At 43.3% G+C, this 20,536-nt stretch overlaps 1 protein-coding gene across 1 annotated transcript in view; it reads left to right on the top strand.

Annotated features, from left to right (window-relative positions):
* The window catches only part of RORB (RAR related orphan receptor B), a gene marked incomplete at its 5' end in the record, with an annotated part of 70,186 nt that overhangs the window by 28,893 nt on the left and 20,757 nt on the right, over window positions 1-20,536 (top strand). The window contains one exon of the mRNA XM_084829663.1: window positions 19,156-19,277. Coding sequence (XP_084685789.1) covers window positions 19,156-19,277 — 122 coding nt within the window. The remainder of the gene's footprint in view (window positions 1-19,155; window positions 19,278-20,536) is intronic.

Raw genomic sequence — 20,536 nt, 5'->3', positions numbered from 1 at the left:
CCTGCACAAGCCCCATTGAAAGTGCAAGTGCTTTCAGTGTGGGGCACACACAGTGGAACGCCCTGGTGGGTTGTGCGCCAGAGATCAGACCATCTGCCTCCAACTGCTGTGTGTGTTTTAGTTTATAAAGTTTTATAGTAATTTTCAGTTTTTTAAGGGAGCAATGACACAAAGCAAATGGCAAGATGTGGGGTGAGGGAGTAAGGGAGAAGGAAAAGGAAAAGACCGGGAGGAGAACATAAAGATGCAGAGGGATAAAATCATACCATCAGAGTTGGAATGAACTCTGGTCCAGGGATGGGGAACTGTTCTGGCCCCAGGGGCCGGATTGCCTCCTGGGACAACCTCTGGGGGCAGGATGATGTTGGGGTGGGCTCACTCTCTCCTGAAGCCCCACCTCCTTTCTCCAAAGCCCCCACTCCTGACATCTTTAACTGCTCAGAGATATTTTTTAAAAATATGATAAGCGATAAATAAATCTATGAAATAATTAATAAAGAAACAATCAAAGTCTCTTTTTCTATGTGTTGAGAATATGATGACGTGCTTAGCCTTCCCCAATCTGGTGCCTTCCCAATGTGTTGCACAGCATCTCCCATCATCCCCAGCCAGCTTGGCCAACTGAACAGGCTGGGGATGCTAGGAGTTGTTGTTCAGCACATCAGGAAGGCAGCAGGTTGGGGAAAGTGGCCTAGATAGAAGGTGAGTCTCTTTCACCACAGAGGATGTCTTTCATCCTGCCAAGATCCCTAATCAAGCGGGGAGATACCTAATCAAGGAGGAGGCTCTTGGACTTCCCGACCCAAGTGTCTTATTTTCTGACCTTCTTAAATTCCACCAGCTGATTGAGTTCATGCCTGATCTGATGGGTTATGTAAGTTGTAGATGCTGTCTGCTCCTCTCCAGTCCAATACTCCAGTCCCAATTTGGGGTTGTTATATTAAGACTGTTACCTATGCTACACCATGCTTCAAGACAAAATTTCATTTATTTGTAATTAGAAATAAATATTTCACAATATATAATTACATATTGGTTTTGTGATTAATCACTATGCTTTAATTATGTTCAATTTGTAACAATGAAAATACATCCTGCATATCAGATATTTACATTACGATTCATAACAGTAGCAAAATTACAGTTATGAAGTAGCAACGAAAATAATTTTATGGTTGGGGGTCACCACAACATGAGGAACTGTATTAAAGGGTCACGGCATTAGGAAGGTTGAGAACCACTGGTGTAGAGGGACCTGGGGTATGGAAAGAGAAAAAGAGGGAGAAACTCAGAGACGGTCTTTACAGATATATGGTGCTGCAGAGAGAGAGAGAGAGAGAATGTGCATTATTGAGGCTCGAGGATGTGGACAAGGTGCTTGGCCAAGTCCAGTCGACCGTCTATGTGCTTGACCCTTGCCCTTAATGGCTTATTACATTAAATGAGGAGAGGGATGTCTGGCTGGGTCCAGGAGGTTGTAAATTCCTCCTTGAGAGAGGGAGTGGTGCCAGCCTCTTTAAAAGAGGTGGTAATTACGCTACTGCTGAAAAAGCTTAACCTGGACCTGGAGGACATTAACAACTCTAGGTCGGTGACCAACATCCCCTTCCTGGGCAAGGTGCTTGAGCAGGTGGTTGCAGGACAACTCTTGAATGAAATGGATTATCTGGATCCATTTCAATTGGCTTCAGGCCTGGTTTTGGATAGGGATGTACGAAAGTCACTTACCTTTTCACAGCTTGGCTTCGCGGTGGGGGGGAGGCGCTTCGCTTTTCCCCCTGAAGTTCAGGTGAAGGGGGGGAGGCTTCCCGCCTTGCCCGGCCAAAATTCAGGCCGGGGGGGAGGCTTCCCGCCTCGCCCGGCCGAAATTCAGGCCGGGGAGAAGCGCCCCATCTCCCCGGCCGCGAAACAAAAAGTAAAAAAAGAAAGAAAAGACCCCGTGATAGGCTACGTGATGATTTACGTAGCCTATCATGGCTAGATTTCCAAAGTCAGCCATGATAGGCTACGTAAATCGTCATGTAGCCTATCACGGGTGACTTTGGGGGGGAAAAAAAAGCGCATACGCAAATGGTGGCGGCCCATGGGCACCATCGGCACTTTTTTTTTTTTTCAAAGTCACCCGTGATAGGCTACGTGAAGATTTACATAGCCTATCATGGCTGACTTTGGAAATCTAGCCGTGATAGGCTACGTAAATCGTTACATAGCCTATGCACGGGTGTGTTTGTGTTTTTTTTACTTTAGTTTTTTTTTTTTTGCAATGGTGACGGCAGCAGCCGGTCAGGAGACCAGCCGTCGCCCCCGCCCGTGATGAACCGCCGCCGGGACCCGCCGCCGGGAGGGACATTCGCCAAAAGTAAGTCCCGTCCCGGGGGGGGCGGAGAATTTCACTGCCGATTTCGGGGGGCCGAATGCGTTGGCGCTCGGCCCCCGAAGATTCGGGGAGAAATTCTCCGTCATCCCTAGTTTTGGAATGGAAACTGACTTGGTTGCCCTGTGGGATGATCTTGGCCGGGAGAGGGACAGGGGGAGTGCGACCCTGTTGATTCTGTTGGGCCTCTCAGCAGCTTTCAGTACCATTGAACATGGTATCCTTCAGGATAGGTTGTCTGGGTTGGGAGTTGGAGGCACTGCACTGCAGTGGTTCCGCTCCTACTTGGATGGCCAGTTCCAGAAGGTGGTGCTGGGAGATTATTGCTCTGTGCCTTGGCAATTATACCATGGGGTTCCACAGGGCTCTAGAGCCTCATGTGGCGCAGAGTGGTAGGCGGCAGTATTGCAACCGAAACTCTCCCCATGACCTGAGTTCGATCCTAGCGGAAGCCGGGTCTCAGGTAGCCGGCTCAGGTCGACTCAGCCCTCCATCCTTCTGCAGTCGGTAAAATGAGTACCCAGCTTGCTGGGGAAAAGGTAGTCATGACTGGGGAAGGCAATGGCAAACCACCCCACTATAGTCTGCCATGAAAATGCCAGCGTAAGCAGGCGTCCCTCTAGGGGTCAGTAATGACCCAGTGCTTGCACAGGAGGAACCTTTCCTTTCCTTCCACAGGGCTCTATTTTATACCCTCCGCTGTTCAACATCTACATGAAACCCGTGGGGGAGGTTATCTGGAGGTGTGGGCTGAGGTGCCATCAATATGCAGATGACACCCAGACCTACCTCTCTTTTTCATCAAACAAACCCAGGTGAGGCAGTGGCTGTTCTGAATCAGTGCCTGGGCATGGTAATGGACCGGATGAGGGCCAATAAACTGAAACTCAATCCAGACAAGAGGGAGGTACTGTTAGTGGGTGGTTTGTCTGCTAGGTGATGTTCAACCTGTTCTAGAGGGAGTTGCACTCCCCTAGTTTCATAGTTTGGGGATGTTCTTGGACCCAGAACTGTCATCTGAGGCACAGGTGAACTCTGGCACAGAGCACTTTTTATCTGCTTAGGCTGGTATACCAACTACATCCTTATCTGGACAGAGATAGCCTAGCTACAGTTATCCATGCTCTGATAGCCTCTCGTCTGGATTACTGCAATGCATTTATACATGGGGCTGTCTTTGAAAATGGTCCGGAAACTTCAGCTAATCCAAAATAGGGCAGCAAGATTGTTAACAGGGACTGGCCAATGAGATCACATTACACCAGTACTTTTTGAGCTGCACTGGCTGCCAGTCCATTTCCAATCCCAATTCAAAGTGCTGGTATTAACATTCGAAGCACTTAATGGCTTGGGGCCAGGTTATCTGAGGGATCACCTCCCCCCATATATGCCTGCCTGGACCCTAAGATCATCCTCAGCGGTCCTTCTCTGTGAGCCCCTGCCAAAGGAAGTGAGGCAGATTGCTACCAGGAAGAGGGCCTTTTCTGCTGTGGCACCCCAGCTGTGGAATGAGCTCCCTAGAGAGGTTTGCCTGGCACCTACATTGTATTCCTTCTGACACAGGTGAAGTCCTTTTTATTCTCCCAGTATTTTAGCATTTCAGCTTCCTAGTCTTTTAGCCTTGGTGTTTTAAATCCATATTTTAAATCTCTCTGCATTGCTGCTAGGTTTTATTCTGGTTGTACTGTTATATTGTGGTTTTAAGCTTTCATATTTTATATTGTTTTATGCTGCGCTTTGTGATTTTAATTTTTATGAACTGCCCAGAGAGCGTCAGCTATTGGATGGTATGGAAATGAAATGAAATGAAATAAACAAACTGTGCAGTGCAGTGCAGAGAGAGAAGAGAGAGCACTAGGGAACAGAAAGAAGAAAAGGAAGGAAGGTGAACAGAAAAGGTTTTAGAGAGACCGGTGGTACTGGATACTACGTGCTTTGGGATGAGAGAGAAAAAGAAAAGGTCAATGGGAAATGGATTAAAAAGAACACACTGAGTTAAAATTGTAACAATTTTTTTTTTTGCCGTTATCATAGTGATGCAACACGAAAATGAGGGGTTTTTTAAAGTTACTAGTAACCAACACAGTGATTTTAGGTTTCTATAAATTAATCCAGTTCATCATATGTCACAACATGGACCATCTAATAAGGTCACTATAAAATTGCAAATGATGGCCCTTGGCAGTGTTCCTAATTGAGGTTTAATCAATTTACACTAGTGCCAAAGCCTTTCAAATATCCTCCTATTTGTTTAGAACACTGTTCCATTCCAAGTGGGAGTGGAAGCAGCCATCTGTCTACAGTGAGCTGGGTTTTTCCCCCCTTCGTGTTTTGTTTATGCTGTATAATTTTCAGGGCAAAGGATTTGGGGAGAAGAGGAGACTATTTTCTTATGAAAATGTTTCTGGGAAGTAGCCAGGATAATTAGCCATGCTCCAGTGTGGGGCATTGTCACTACTGTAATAAAAACACATATAAATGGATAAAAAAGTCAAGGGGGTTACCTCAACAAATTCAACAGTATGTTTAGCTGGCAATGATCCAAAGGGGTGTGCATGCACGTATCATGCATGCATACGCTCAATTTTTTTCTAGCTCGTTTTTCAAAAAGTGTCCCCATAGATCGCCCAGCTATTCTTTCAAATCTGATGGATCTTCTGGGATTGGCACAAGAGGGTTAAAATGGGAGATCAATGGGAAATTTCAAATTAGTACATTTTCAACAGCAGCATTTACCTTTTAAAATGTTCTTGCAGCCAACAGTATTTAAACACTGACAGGCTACAATATTTGGTTTTTGCTATGACCTTATTTAGTGTTTGACACCTGATGGCATCTGAAATATGACTTTTGATGTTTGATATCGGCCAGTATATGATATTTAACAAACAGTATACCTTATTTGCCTTTCAGCACTTGGCAGCCTATCAACGTCTATAAAAATTTGTTCCAAGTGTTCTATGATGGGTCATGCTGTAGCAGGGGTGTGGAACCTGGGGCCCTGCAGATGTTGTTTGACTCAAACTTCCATCAGCCCCAGACAGTATGGCCAATGGACAGGGATGATGGGAGTTACAGTTCAACAACAGCCACAAGTTCCACACCCCTGCATCAAATGAAGAAATGGAACACAGGGTGGGCTATGCAGAAGAAGGGGTTATGTAGATGTAGCTGCTTCTAGGGACTGTGTATAGACTGTGTAAAATCCGCTCCATCTGTGTTTCGCCGATTGTCAGCTGCCCACAGACGGATGCGAATATTTTTACATCATGCGGAAAAATACGTAAATAATTATGTAAGTATTTATGTATTTACATAATTTACCTTAGTACATAACATTTAGCATATTGTCACCCATTCCATTCAACGTTTCCTCAGCAGAAACATACATATTTTTCTATGAATTTATATGCGTAAATTTCAGGAAAGTAAAGAAATCATCCGAAAGTCCACAGACTCCATGCGGCCTGCGGGGGTTGCTCCGCAGCAGATTCCGCAGGTCAGATTCTTAGAAATCCAAGCTCATTTTAGTCCATCTCGAATTTCTCCAGCATCCCTAGTCAGTACTCAGTGGCTTCCACTGATTTCTAAATGGGACAGAAACCCTGTTCAGGCATTCTTCCTTCCATGTTCAATGGATGCATGCGGCGAAGAGCACTGCAGCCTCACCCCCCTCCTCACGCATTTCCGTCACCTTGTACATGTGGAGAGCTATGGTCTGAACAGGAGAGCCTTTTGTACCCATGGAGGCTCTCCTGTTCGGACAGTCGTTCACCACGTGTACAGGTTGACGGATGTGACGACAGAAGGAAGCCGGGCTGGAGAGCTCCTCTCCTCGTGCATTCATTGAACACAAAAGGAAGAATGCGTGAACTACATTAAATAGGCTGAAATGTTACATACAGTTGGGGTGCATGGGGGGAATACTGGAGAACCATATCCAAAGAAAGCTTGTCAATGGTTCTTCATCAAACTGGAGGGAGGTATCAAGTAGGGTGCCGCAGGACTCAGTCTTGCGCCATGTACTGTTCAACATTTTTATTAATGACTTGGGCCATGCCTCCACGACAATGGAAGGAGAAGGGAGGAGTGGCTTACCCGCATCTTTCTAGGAGCCACTTTTGGCCTGGGCAGGGCTCCACGTGGGTGTGCACTGCACCATTCCAACTCACATCACATGACATACTTCCGGTAGGGGTTGGGCGTTGGAGTGAACATCATCTGACTGGCAGGGGCTGCTCAACTAATAAGAGAAGCTCCCCCCCCATTCTCCCTCTTTCTCCTTTCCTCTAAAGGTCCAGATGCACCTGCATTTCAGGACCTAGCCTCATTGACCACAATGGGAGTTACTTCTGAGTAGACACACATATGCTTGTGCTGGGAAAGCCTGTGGGGGGGGGGAGAACAGGGATGGGAAACCAGCCCCCATCAATGCTATGCAGGATCTCTATAACAAAGGTGTGGTTACTTCCTAAGGCAATAAACCAAACAAAGAAGAATTGGAGCCTGGAGATAACACTTTACAGCATTTAGGGAATTTGTACTTTAAACTGTGCCATTTCAATTGAGGAGGATCTCTGTACATTCTGATGTGGGCATTCAGGGGACAAGCCTCATTGAGCACAATGGGAGTTACTTTTGAGTAGACACAAATTGGTTTGTGCATGGATGCGAAACACACCGGAAACACCCACTGACTAGGGTCATGGTGAAAGGCACACCCCTGGGCAGGGCTAGCATACCCGAGGGCACCCAGCAACTATACCAGGGAGAACCCGACTTAAGGAAAAGAATCGGACTGTAAGCAGTCTTGGGAAGTCTGGTTTTTCCCTGATAAGCTCCGGAGTGGCTGCTGGATGGCCACGACGTCATCTACCCTAACGACCTCAACATGCAGCCGGCTTGGAGAAAATTGCTGGTGAAGAAGAAGTGGGGGGAATGTTTGTCAGATTTGCAGATGACACAAAATTGGGTGGGATAGCTAATACCTTAGAAGGCAGAAACAAAATTAAAATGATCTTGATAGCTGTAAAAAGGATCTTGGAGTTATCCTTGATCACAAGGTGAATATTAATCAACAGTGAGATTGGCTGCAGAAAAGGCAAATGCAATTTTAGGTTGCATGATCAATGTAAGTATAGTTAACATTTGAATTGTGTTTGATAGATTTCAAATTGTTTTCACTGTAGACACAAGTAGGTTTACATAGCCCCAAGAAAATGACCTGTATGGATAGAAATCTATCATACGTAAAGGTACAAAAAATTAAAGTGCTGGTTTTAACCTTTAAACCCTTATATAGTCTGAGCCCAAGTTACTTGAAGGACTGCCTTCTCCTGTACCAGCCTGTTTGCATTTTGAGTTCACCAACAGAGGCCTTTCTCAACTGCCTGCTGTCAACGTTGGTTAAGCTGGTGGGAAGCCTTTTCAGTGGTAGTCCCACACCTCTGGAATAAGCTTCCATTAGGGGTTCATCAGGCCCCTTTCTCTGCAGGTCTTCAGGAAGACTCTGAAGACCTACCAAATTTTGCTGCCCTTTCCATAATCTGTGGGCTGCAGGTTTTATTAGTGTGATCTATATTATAGTGTTTTATAGTATTTTATTGTATATTTCTGTATTGCCCATTTGTACACTTTTGTATATTCTTTTAATCCTATATGCTACCTTGCAAGGATTCTTCTCTTAAAGGAGGCCTTTAAAAAAAATAAATAACTGTAGGACCACATTAGGCATGGAACGCTCCTTGTAGCAGTGACCTTGTCTGTGACCTTGAGCCTTGCACTTCTAAGATGGTAATAACAAAAAGTTCACTTCTTTTTGTTATTACCGCAAGCTGTGGCGTAGGATGTCATGTTTTCAAAAAGCTAGCCTGGAAATATCACTTCTGAAATGGCCTTATAGGCCAGCAGGTATGATTCACAGTTGGGGATTATTTTATAAATCCCATTTTTTGCATGTTGCTAAACCCTAAGTATAGGAAGCAGACCTCGCTGTATTTATTTATTCATTTAAAATATGTATATTCCACTGTTCAACCACTCATAGAAACTGCTTCCCCCCAATTTTCAGAATTTGCCCCATCACCACCACAACCTACCCCATCCAGCAGGGTCCCCTGACCACTGAGCTGGAGGGGCTGCCATGGGGAGGAGGGGGAGGGAAAGTCTGCTTCTACCATCTCACTTGCACACAGCTAAATCTGGATCCAACCCAGTGTTAGGGCAATGGAACAGAGAATACATAATCAGTAGTATTGCATACCACATTTTATGGGGCACTGATATGCTGATCCTAAGGGCCCTTTACCCCTTCATTTCCTGAATGTATGCACCATTGCTTCAGCAAAGTATGTGGTGGTCCTGGGTCAAAAATAGGGTTCAACAGTGTTCGAAAGCAGCCCTAAAATCTTCCTGTACTTTTAACTGCAGCCACCACTTTATAATTCAGAGTACGAGAACACTTTTTATAGCGAAAACTCCAATGGATACTGTGAAGTATCCACATTCACTTAAAAAAGGGAGAGACCTTTTTCAAATCTGATAGGGGTTCAAATCTCTTGATAATGTTATGTTGTGGAAAAATGGGTAGAGTAATTGTATCCAAGGTCAGAGGATAGTGGCAACAGTAAAATATTAGGTTCATTAAAGGCATTCAGTGTTTACAGGTTTGGGAAAATATGAAAACATGACAAACAAATTTCTAGGTATGTACGAAACACTTACCTGGTTTCGTCCAGGGACATCCACGGTGGGGGGGAGGCGCTCCGTCCCTCCCCCCGAAATCCTCGACGGAGGAGGGAGGCAATCCGTTCCTCCCCCCGGAATCCTGCCCGGTCGGCTCCGCTCCGCAGCGGCTCCACAGAGCTGCTGGCCAGGGCCGTCCGCAGCCGGAGTTCCGGCCATGGACGGGCTGCTGCGGACGCAAATGGCGGCCACCATACTGGCCGCCATTTGCGTCCAGCAAAGCTGTTGTGATAGGCAACGTAAATACCTACATAGCCTATCACAGCAAGCCAAAAAACCCAAAACGAAATGAAACAGCATACGAAAATGGCAGCGGCTATGGCAGCCGCCATTTGCGTTCCCTATTTTTAGCTGTTTTAGCCTACGTAAATATTTACGTAGGCTATTACGGCGAAAAAAAGGGGAGCGCAAATAGCATAGTGGGCGCCATTTGCGTTCCTTCCCCCCCCCCCGCTGTTTTAGCCTATGTAAATATTTACGTAAGCTTTTACAGTGGAAAAAAAGGAACGCAAATAGCACCCACTACGCTATTTGCGTTCCCCCTCTTTTTTTTGCTGTAATAGCTTATGTAAATATTTACATAGGCTAAAACGGTGAAAAAAAGGGAACGCAAATGGTGGCCACCGTAGCCGCCACCATTTGCGTACGCTGTTGTTGTTTTTTTAGCTTGCCGTGATAGGCTACATAAATACTTACGTAGCCTATCACGGCAAAGAGCAGGACGCAAATGGCGGCTGCGGCAGCTGGTCGAAAGACCAGCCACCGCCGCTGCCGGAGCCCCAGGTAAGTTTCGTTCCAGGGCTATTCTGCGAGGTAGCGGGAGGTGGGAGGCCGTTCCGCCACGGGTTTCGGGGGGCCGAATGCCTTTTCCTTTTCTAGCCTTGGCTACAACAGCATCCTTTCCTTTTTGCCTTATCACCCCTTGGGTGTGGTGCCACACCCTCAGTCTATCTTAGGTGGGGGTTTAGCCTCCTTTCCCTTTAAAATGTTACTAAATATGCATACAGAGAGCCAGTGTGGTGTAGTGGCAAGAGTGTTGGACTGGGAGCTGGGAGATCCGGGTTCTAGTTCCCACTCAGCCATGGAAGCTCACTGGGTGACTTTGGGCCAGTCACACACTCTCAGCCCAACCTACCTCACAGGGTTGTTGTTGTGAGGATAAAATGGAGAAGAGGAGGATAATGTAAGCCACCTTGGGTTCCTTGCAAGAGGAAAAAAGGAGGGATATAAATGCAATAATAATAATAATAATAATAATAATAATAATAATAATAATAATACATGCGCCTCCTACATGCACCGATAGCTTTGCTACGGTGTTGGAGAAAACCAGGACAGAACTTTGAGAAATCTAGAGTGGACAACCATGATGCATCTTCAGGAAATTTTATAGTAGACAGCATTGAAAAGGGCCAGACCTCTCCATGCTTATACATCAACCTAAGCACAAAACCATTAAAATATTATGCCTCCTTTATTATGTTATCTTTACTGTATGGGAGCCGTTGCAGTACAGCTGTTTCCCATGGTTCTCAGATAATGTGAGAAAGCCTGAGTCATTGGCAGGAGCCTCTCCCTGCCAGAATCACCTTTCCCAGAAACTGGGGCAATACTTGCATGGGAAACTACAAAAAAAAAAAAAAAAAAAGACGTAAAAAGAAGTGGTCCTTAGAATAAAAGGCACAGGCAACATGACAATAACTGTGAAGAGTGGAGTCATGATATATTTCCCAGATGTATTTGTATTCTATAGATGGTTCCTTTAAAACAGATGGAACATTCAGGATGTTATTGGATGACCCAAACTGAAAATTCCCAAAGCATCAACATACATACTTAAATTGAATACATCAAATATTTTTGCTGGTATCTCTTAAGCATCAGTGGTGGATTCAGTAGCAATGTCCACCAGTGGCCTAATCTATGTTGCTGTCATTTTCATTAAAAAAAAAGAGACTGAGGCAATTAATTGTTTCTTTGGTTCACTCTCTTTTCTCCTAGTGCATTCCCATTTATAGCTCCTTCAAAAATGTTTGCCAGTCCTTAGATTAGGGTTCAGAAACATGCCATTTGCCACAAATGATGTGGCTGTATAGAAGAATTGGTGTCAGTAATATTAGCTTTAGTTAAGAAAGACAGGAAATGTAACTTAAAAAAAAAAAAACCTGAAACAAATACTTCCAAACACCACTGAGTGAAGCCATGAAGCTACTGCAGCATTAATTCAAACTGGATCCCTAAGAGAGCTCAAGTTAGGATATAAGCTGAAATGAGCTCTTAGCAACTCAACTCTATCCTAAGGGTAAGTAGCAAATTAAAATTCATTACTAATTTTAATTGAGGATGATTATCAGTATTTTAGGAGACATACTTCAAAGTTCTGTGATTCCCTCTGCATAAGAAGTGGATGCTAAGAAGCCGAGGCTCTCTCAAGAGAAAAGAGGAACAAACGAAAAAAGGAAGGTGCTTGAGAGATGCATTTAACACACTATTCTCTGAACAGTGTATTCTTGGTCAGACAGAAAAGTCCCTGATTAAAAGTCATGAGGGTCCTATGCTGAACCATATTATGGGGCCAAATACCTTGCTGACCTATATGCCACAATCTTGGTGTCTATGATCTTTCTCCTGTCCTGCTAGTCTTAACACCAACATGTAATAAGAAAACCGAAGATGTCCAACATTTTTACCTGTTGAATTGTCAAATTCTAAAGGGAAATGGATTGTGTGTTGGGTGGGGGGGAGAATGCAGGGAGATAGATACAGATTGCCCAGGTTTCTGACAGCTTTTCTACATGAGGCATTTATTGTGCACTCATCATTGTGCACTCACCGTTGTTTACAAGTTCTTTAGACAATATTATGATCCCCTAGTTTCACTTCTGTTTTCAAGCAGCACTTTCAGTGAGCTTCTAGAGCAGGGAAAATGGGATATTATTTCTGAAAGCAAAAGGAAACGCTGTTTTCACTTGTGTATTTGCATGATGCTGCTATATCACAGTGCCACCTAGAGATTATGTAGCAGAAAAGCAGGAAAGGAAATGTTCCTCATGTAGTGTTCGGATCTCAGTTCTGCAACGAAACTGAAAGTAGATGCAGCTGATTAACAACTTCATGTAGAAAAGCCCTGAATCTCATGAAAATGGCTTTGTGCTCTTTTTTTCCATCTTTTATTGTTCTTTTATTTTATTTCTGGGCACTTTTATTCCATTTTTTCTATTTTAAAAAACACTCCAAACCTCTGACAAAGTCCTATGATAACAAAGTGAAAGGCTGTGAAGGGTCAATACTGTAGTCTGTCACTAGGGAAGGAGGGGCAGCCTAGCTCATTCTTTTGTGCCCAATTCACCTCAGAAGAAGAGACAGGCCATAGCAAATTGAATCACTACTCACAACAAGCTATAATCCCAATATGCTATGTTCTCGTTTCCCCACAAAACATTACTGTGAGTTTGGGAAGCTATGTTTTGTTCAATGGACAACCCAAAAGTATAATTCTTTCCTACCATATTCTGCCCTTTCTGAAGAGATTTCACTAAAATATCTCAGGAACTGTGTTTGGTTTACTTCAAAACTGCTCACCACCAAAACTCTAATTCTCTTATTCCCATATTTCAGGGCTTTCAAATTTAAAGTGGAAAACATTATCACTAAAATCAGTCTGAATTAAATTGTCAATAATAATAAAAAGGAAAAAGAGCAAAAGCCATGAAAAATTGCCATTAGACTGTTTTTTCCAGTCAAAAGCCTAAAAGGGTTCTGCTATTCATATTGATTTTATTTATGAAATGTCTATATTATTTTTCACCTCATGCTCCTGGTGTACATAGTCTAATTAAAGAAATATTAAAATCTCAATAAAAATAACATAAAACAAAGCAATATAAGCTATCTGGCAAATGTAAAAGATGTCTAGGACAGGGAATGGGATAGAAGTACTCTCAAATAATGACTCCATTCCAGCATATTGGCCTCATTTGCTTGGCATCCTAGTCTTGAAAGAATATGACTCATGAATTGAAGTCAGTTTCTGTACAGTCTAAGACTCAAACTTCTCATTATAAGTAGGTTTTAAGATCAGCCAAGATCAGTCTAGGCAGGCTGTTAGGACAGAGAGAAAGGAAAGATAAAACATAAAACCCATGTTACCCTTTGCCCTCTGGTCTTTTTCACCTGAAAGTAACCCTTCCAGTTCCTTGCTTTTACCTCCAAGATTTTAAAGGCCAAAATCAGCCTGAGTAGGCTTCCAGTTAGGAGAGCAGAAGCTGGAGATGGAGCTGCTCAGCCCTTTCCTCTCTAGTAATTTTCCACCTCATAATTATTCTTCCCAAACTGTGGTGGGTAAGGTCCCTGTATTTTCCCCTTATCTTTCCACCAGTGGGTGAAAAAGCAGCTTGAGGAGATTATGAACTACAAAAAGTATCTAGAAAGTTTGTCCTGATCTCTACTCACCATTCTTCTGCCTGATCTCAAAGGCTGATTCTTTCTTTTTCAAAATGCAGAGATAAAACCATGAATGTCCATGTAACATGAATGTCTAGCTCATATCTGTATGTGTCAGGGTGGAAACTGAGCCCATAGAGCCCCAAAGCAGTTCTGATTCTGAGGAGGAACAGCAATCCGTGGGAGAGGAGCTCGCTCATCTCTGACAAGCACAGCAGCTGGCAGAGATTCCTCCAGCCAGCATTCTTGGGATAGATAGTGACCCTGGCAGTGAGAGAGCACGGGAGGGAGGCTTGCTGGACGCTCGGCGCAGACGCAGGGAGCGATGACAGATGGAGGGCGCCGAAAGGAGGCGTTCCGCTCGTTTGGGGCTCAAACAATGGTCGCGTCCCGAGGACCCAAGGGAAAGAGGGAGAATTTCTCCATAGCCCATAAGTTCAGGGTCTTCCCGTGGTTCCCCTTCAAACGGGGACCAACTGCCTTACCTGGAGCTTAGGCTACTCTGCTATCTTTCCCCAGTGCTGTTCCTTGCTTAAGTCACTGGTGATTAGTATCTGAAAGAGTCATAAAGTAATAAAGGAATAAAGCCTTGGAAAGAATCCTCGTCGTCTGTGTCCTGAGTTGGCTGTTGGAAGGGACTGCAAGAGGCAGCTAGGGCGCTCCTGACAGTATGCTCCTGCTTGGTTGCCAGCTCTGAAATATACCCCATTTTCAAAGTGTACACGTATGCAGTTTAGAAGCTTGTGAAACTTGTGTGGAAAAGCAAACCAGTTATTTCTCAGGCTTGTAAGAGGCAGCCTAAAATCCTTCACATTTTCCAAGAGTTAGAGAGATGGAGGGAGTTGAGGATTATGAGCAGCTGGTACTTCACAAAGCCAATAAAGCAGAGCAGTGAGCTTTAAGAATGGAAATGAAATATGGATGGTAGCATGAAGTATGGAATCAGTAAATAATACATTGGTATGTCTACTGAAGTCAGTAATTATCATTTTACAGCAGCTTAAGATCTAGCTGGTAATGTTCCATTCCTGTATATGTCCAAGATGCTGGCATTTTGTTTAAACCTCCAACAAAATTCACACCTTAGCTGTAAGTAACCTTTGAAGAAACTCTTATCCTGAAAAGTCTGCTATACCATAGCCTAAAAATAAGGAACTATAGTGTCAGGAAGAGAAGCTACTGAAATCAGAAACAGAAAAGGTCAGTTGCTATTTTGAAAGCTGTGTGCTATATAACTCCAGTTTTGTGGCATCAATGCTGTAAACCACACATTGTCATTTTCCCTGGCAGTTCATTTTTCATCATAAACTAGGCCAGCCTTCATTATGAAATACATTGTGGACTATTTATTTATTTGAAATTTAATAAATCATAGAATGAATTTAGACAACTAGTTCTTTTCTTTTTCCTATTGCATGGTGACTTTTGCTACGTCATTGCATTAAGCGACTCCTGTGGAACTGGAGAGGTGAGAGTCACTTTTCAATAACCTATGAGATTGTAATACTGGAAGGATGTATACCACATCTGCTTGCAGTTCAAGCAGCAGCCTCGTATACTGAATCTGAGGCCTGTCACAAACAATTTAAAGAACCTCCACATATCCCTATTGCTGCCATAGTACAGATCTGTTCATTACATTTATTATGTATGTATTCAAAGCATTTTCATTCCACTTTTCAGCCAAGGTTCCCAGAGCAACTCACAACGTTCAGAAATAAGACAGTCATTGCCTGTAGGCTTACAATCCAAGAGACACAACATAAAAAGAAAAGGGATTGGGAGGAAAGAGAGAAAAAAGCAAATTTAGGCATTAGATTCTTTCTTAGGGCTTTTCTACAGGAGGCATTTATTGTGTGTCAATCCCTACTCACAGTTGTTTATAGGTTCTTTAGACAATATTGTGACCTTCCAGTTTTGCTTCTGTATCTAGAGATCACTTTCGGTGAGTTTTTTTAGAGCAGGTAAAATGTGGTAAAAGTGAAAGAAAACATTGCTTTCACTTTGCATTTGTGCTGTTCCGCTATACCACAGTGCCACCTAGAGGTTATATAGCAGAAAAGCAGGAAAGGAAATGCTCTTTGTATAGTGCTCACATCTCAGTTCTGTGACAAAAGAAGATACAGCCAATTAACAGCCTCATGTAGAAAAGATCAGTGTTGCAAAGTTCAGCAGGTCATGGAGATGGCTCTAAACACAAGGTAAGGGCTTCTGCTTCCTCTCCGTTTGATGGCCTCAGCGCTGATAGTTTGTAGCAGGAGGGGACACTCTCAGCTGCAGCTGTATCCAGGCACAATAGAGGGTGCCTGGCTGCTGCTGCTTCTCCTTTTAATAGCCCCCACAGCATTTGATTTCCACATCATGTGTAAACACTCCCATGCCAGAGCTACATAATTCTTGGTGGTAGCTGGCACTGATTTGGGGCATCTCCACATAATGCAGAATCATATGGGGACTCTACACACTAGTAAAGGTAAGTCTTCATGCAAGCCCATTTTAAGCATTTCCTACATGATAACCAAAGCACAGACTGGGCCTGACTCACGAGCAGACACAGATATAAATCCATCCCACATTTTGTTTAATGGGTACACTTATGAATGAAAATCATAACGTGAGAATTGGTCCTGGGATGAGCTCTCAAAAGGGTGAACACAATCCATTTTTTACCAAATGCCACAAAGGGGAAGAGTTGTCAAGTAAATGGTTCCTTTTCTGAAAATTATTCTAAAACTCCTGATTTGCTTCCCCAAATGGCCATATAATTCATGCCTAACATTAGCACTGACCCATGGCATGAAATTCATGCTTAAAGGCAAAATGAAAGCACCAGTGTAAAAGAGCAAGAGGGTCACAGTGGGAGGCAAACAACAGAATTTAATTATGATAGGAATACAGCAGTATTCCTATCCTACACATGAAAGGATATGGAAGACCAAGAATGCTTTCTGACTGAAGAAGAGATTGAGGATATAGAGCAGCGGGGTAAATGACTGGCAGAAGGTTACACTTTTTTAAGAAAAAAAGAAGGGAAATGAAGAATTTGATAGTGAAGATTCATCCAACCAGCCTGGATAATAGAATTTGAGCTTCACCTGTTTTAGTCCTATCGGCAGAAAGGAGTTCTAAGTAACCTGTTGTTAACAAGATGTTTCACAGTGGATATGTTGAAGGGCAGCATAACAACCTACAGGTGGGAGGGCATATAATTAAACCTGAATATCAGGAGATTTGGATAATGAAGATTCTACTGGATGAGTAAAGGCTTCTTAATGTCATTGAAAGCTGCACTAGTCTTTATGTGTTGGGGCAAAAAGCAAATCTTGCCCTTCTTACCCACCCAGCCACTTTAACTGGCATGTGCTATGTTGTTAGTTGGTCTATGAAGAAGCCCACATTAACTTGTATTATTCATCTTTAGCTTTTACAAAAATACTTTTTTAGACCTTTCAGCCTACCGTCTTCCATTCTCACACTAATCCCTTTTCTCCCTTTCATCAATGCCAACTAAGCAAGCAAGCCAGTAAGCGGCCTCTGATGCTTATGCAACTCTAATCAGCCCACAGAATGAGCTGTCAGACTCCAGTCCCCTGCGTCTAAACACAGCCTTACTGTGATACACTCCAGCTCTGCTGGCCTGCGGCACAAGAATCTCAAGTCTGCCTTTGTACCTGGCTTGTTTTCAGATGTCAGCACACAGAGGCTTCTCAGCCGCGGCTGCTTCTGCTGCCCACCCTAAGGCACTGCACACTTAGATAAGGGCTTGCCATCATCTTGAAAAACAGTGGGCAAATCTGCAGAAACTTGTGATGTGCAGCCATAGAGCACTGTAACTTCAGAGGCCAAACATACAGGACTATGGAAACTGCTGCCAAACCAACTTATTTCAAGACATTTCCATAACAAAGCAGAATCGGAAGGGCAGACCTCTGAATGCGTAAACTGCCAATCAACCATGTTACAAGACAGCTGAATCAAACTGATGTGCCATGTTGCAATTTCTAGATCTCAGTCACCTTTCTCGGCAAGCCAGTTTAGTTATTTTGGCCACTTCGTGGAAGTTGCTTGAAATTGCTCTAGTCTAGATGGTTACCTGCTTCTGCTTGGGAAGGTGTTTGGCACAGTGGCTCACAGGGTTGTTTCCTAACCAGAATGTTAGTGGCTTGACTTCAACATCTTGGAAATCAACTGAATTATTGTTGCAGTCAGTGCAGATGCATATGAGGGTGGCTGTATTTGAAGAGAGGTGCATACACTGTGAATGTGAATATATGCACACCATACTGCCATATGGAGATTTGTCCTTTTACAAGAGGCATGTGGGGTAAGCTGATGGCTCACATCAGATTGTGTGAGTGTGTGTGTATATACATACACACCCACAAATGATTTAGCACAGGATATTAAGTGGCCTTTGTTGTGTCTTATTGGCTTTTTCAGCAGTTTGACTTCATGGCAGAATGCCTCAGCCTACTGTAATTTAGTAGTACTGGAATGAGACATTCTGCCATACAGCGAAACTGCTGAAAAAGCCAGTAAGAAACAACAGAGGCCACTCACAGGACAATCCGATACTTGTTCAGTGGGGCTTATGCCCATGTAAGTGGGTTTAGAATTGCAGCCTTCATATCCTATGTTCAACTATTTGTCTGCAACTGTTGTGCAAAACTGTAGCACTAGCATTCTGTATATACTTATTGCTTTGAGACAGGAGTTTCTTGCCATGTCACCATCATCATCTCATCAAAGGAGTTGTGATCTAGGGCCAAAGACAAATTTCAGAGATAATTTTGATATTAGATGCTTGCAAAATTCTGCAGTTTTACCCTGGATACTTCCAGAGACTTCTATTATAAACCGATGAATAGCACATTAATAAACTGAAAGATTTCACACTGCTTTGAAATATTGATGCAATATGCCACTAAGTGTGGTCATGGCAATGGAGTACCCCTAAGTAAGTGTGTCCAGTAAAATGCAATCATGGGGAGAGCATTCTTGCAATTACTGTTCAGCTGCCAGTTCATCATACAGTCGCTACCATAAAGGAATGATCATGGCATATTATTATTATTATTATTATTATTATTATTTATTTGATTTCTAAGGGGCCGCGGTGGCTTAGTGGTTAAGACACTGAACTGCAGACTGGAAGGTCGGCAGGTCAGCAGTTCGAGACCCGAGTGCTGCGTGACGGAGTGAGCTCCTGTCTTCAGTCCCAGCTTCTGCCATCCTAGCAGTTCGAAAGCAAGAAATTGCAAGTAGATAAATAGGTACCGCCTCGGCGGGAAAGGTAACAGCGTTCCGTGCACCTCAATGTTCAGTCATGCTGGCCACATGACCACAGAGGCGTCTTCGGACAGCACTGGCTCTTCGGCTTAGAAACGGGGATGAGCACCGCACCCTAGAGTCGGACACGACTGGTTGAGGACACCTTTACCACCTTTATTTGATTTCTACCCTACCTTTTTAATCAAAAATGCTAAGTGATGTGCAACATAATTAAAGCAACATGATACAAAGTATAACGTATTTTTAAATGATTATTCCTAAATCAGATGTTAAGTTTCTTCTTTTTTGTCTCTCTTCCTTAGATCGAATTGCACAGAATATCATTAAGTCCCATCTGGAGACATGTCAGTACACAATAGAGGAACTACACCAGCTAGCCTGGCAAACCCACACATATGAAGAAATCAAAGTATACCAGAGCAAGGTACAAAAAATGCAACAGGATGTCTTTTGCTTCCCTTCTTCCTTGCTAATAACATTCGTTCCATGCATTATCTCTGACTGTTAATCGGTGAACACACTTGATGACAGCAGACTTGAAAAATGACATTTTAAATAAGGGGCAAAGTCTTACAGCCTCAGCTTATAAGCTTCCCGACTTATCTATTAAGTTGAATCCCCTCCCCAGCTTTCTTTCTGAGCAGAGGCTCAAGGCTGTCAGCAACAATATCTATAAAAAATAAGATCAGAGCAAACTGGTATTAAAATTTATTTATTTATTTATTCCATTTCTATACCGCCCAATAGCCGAAGCTCTCTGGGCGGTTCACAAAAATTAAAACCAAAGAGCACACAATAAAATAATATAAAATATATAAAACATTAAAACCACAGTAAACAATACAACCAGAATAAAACCTAACAGCAATGCAGGGATTTAAAATACAGATTTAAAACAGCAAAGCTAAAAGTCTAGAAAGCTACAATGCTAAAATGCTTGGGAAAATAAAAAGGTCTTCACCTGGTGCCGGAAAGAATACAATGTAGGTGCCAGGCGAACCTCACTAGGGAGCTCATTCCACAGCCGGGGTGCCACAGCAGAAAAAGCCCTCCTCCTAGTAGCTCACCCATCCTTTGGCAGGGGCTCACAGAGAAGGGCCGCTGAAGATAATCTTAAGAATAGTCATCAAAGCCCCCGCCCTGATATAAAAATGTATTATAACAGTAAGTCATAAATGCACACTTAAGAACATAGGAAGAGCCCTGAGGGATCAGATCAAAGCCTATCTAGTCCAGTATCATCTTTTCCCAGTGGTCAACCAAATGCCCATGAGAAGCCCGCAAGCAGGACATGAGGGTGATACCCTTCTCCTGCTATTGTTCCCCAGCAACTGGGATTAAGAGACATGCTGCCTCTGCTCCTGGAGGTAATATATAGCCATCCTGACTAGTAGCCATTGATAACCTTATCTGCCACCAATTTGTATAACACCTTTTTAAAGCTGCCTAAGTTGGTGGCCATTACCATGTCTCGTGGAATAATTTAAGTATGTACTGTGTGAAGAAGTGCTTCCTTTTGTCTCTCATGAATCTTCCACTGTATAGCTTCATTGGATGTCCCTGAGTTCTATTATTATGAAGAGGAGACAACTTCCTTCTATCCATTTTCTCCACACTAAACCTAATTTTATAAACCTCTATCATGGGCCTCGTTACTTGGCTTTTTTTTTTTTTCTAAATATC

The sequence above is a fragment of the Heloderma suspectum genome, chromosome 2 (genome assembly GCF_057233095.1).
Source record: "Heloderma suspectum isolate Gila_16-S chromosome 2, 16-S_ref, whole genome shotgun sequence".
NCBI lineage: Eukaryota > Metazoa > Chordata > Lepidosauria > Squamata > Helodermatidae > Heloderma > Heloderma suspectum.
This window is presented reverse-complemented; position numbering and strand designations above follow the sequence as displayed.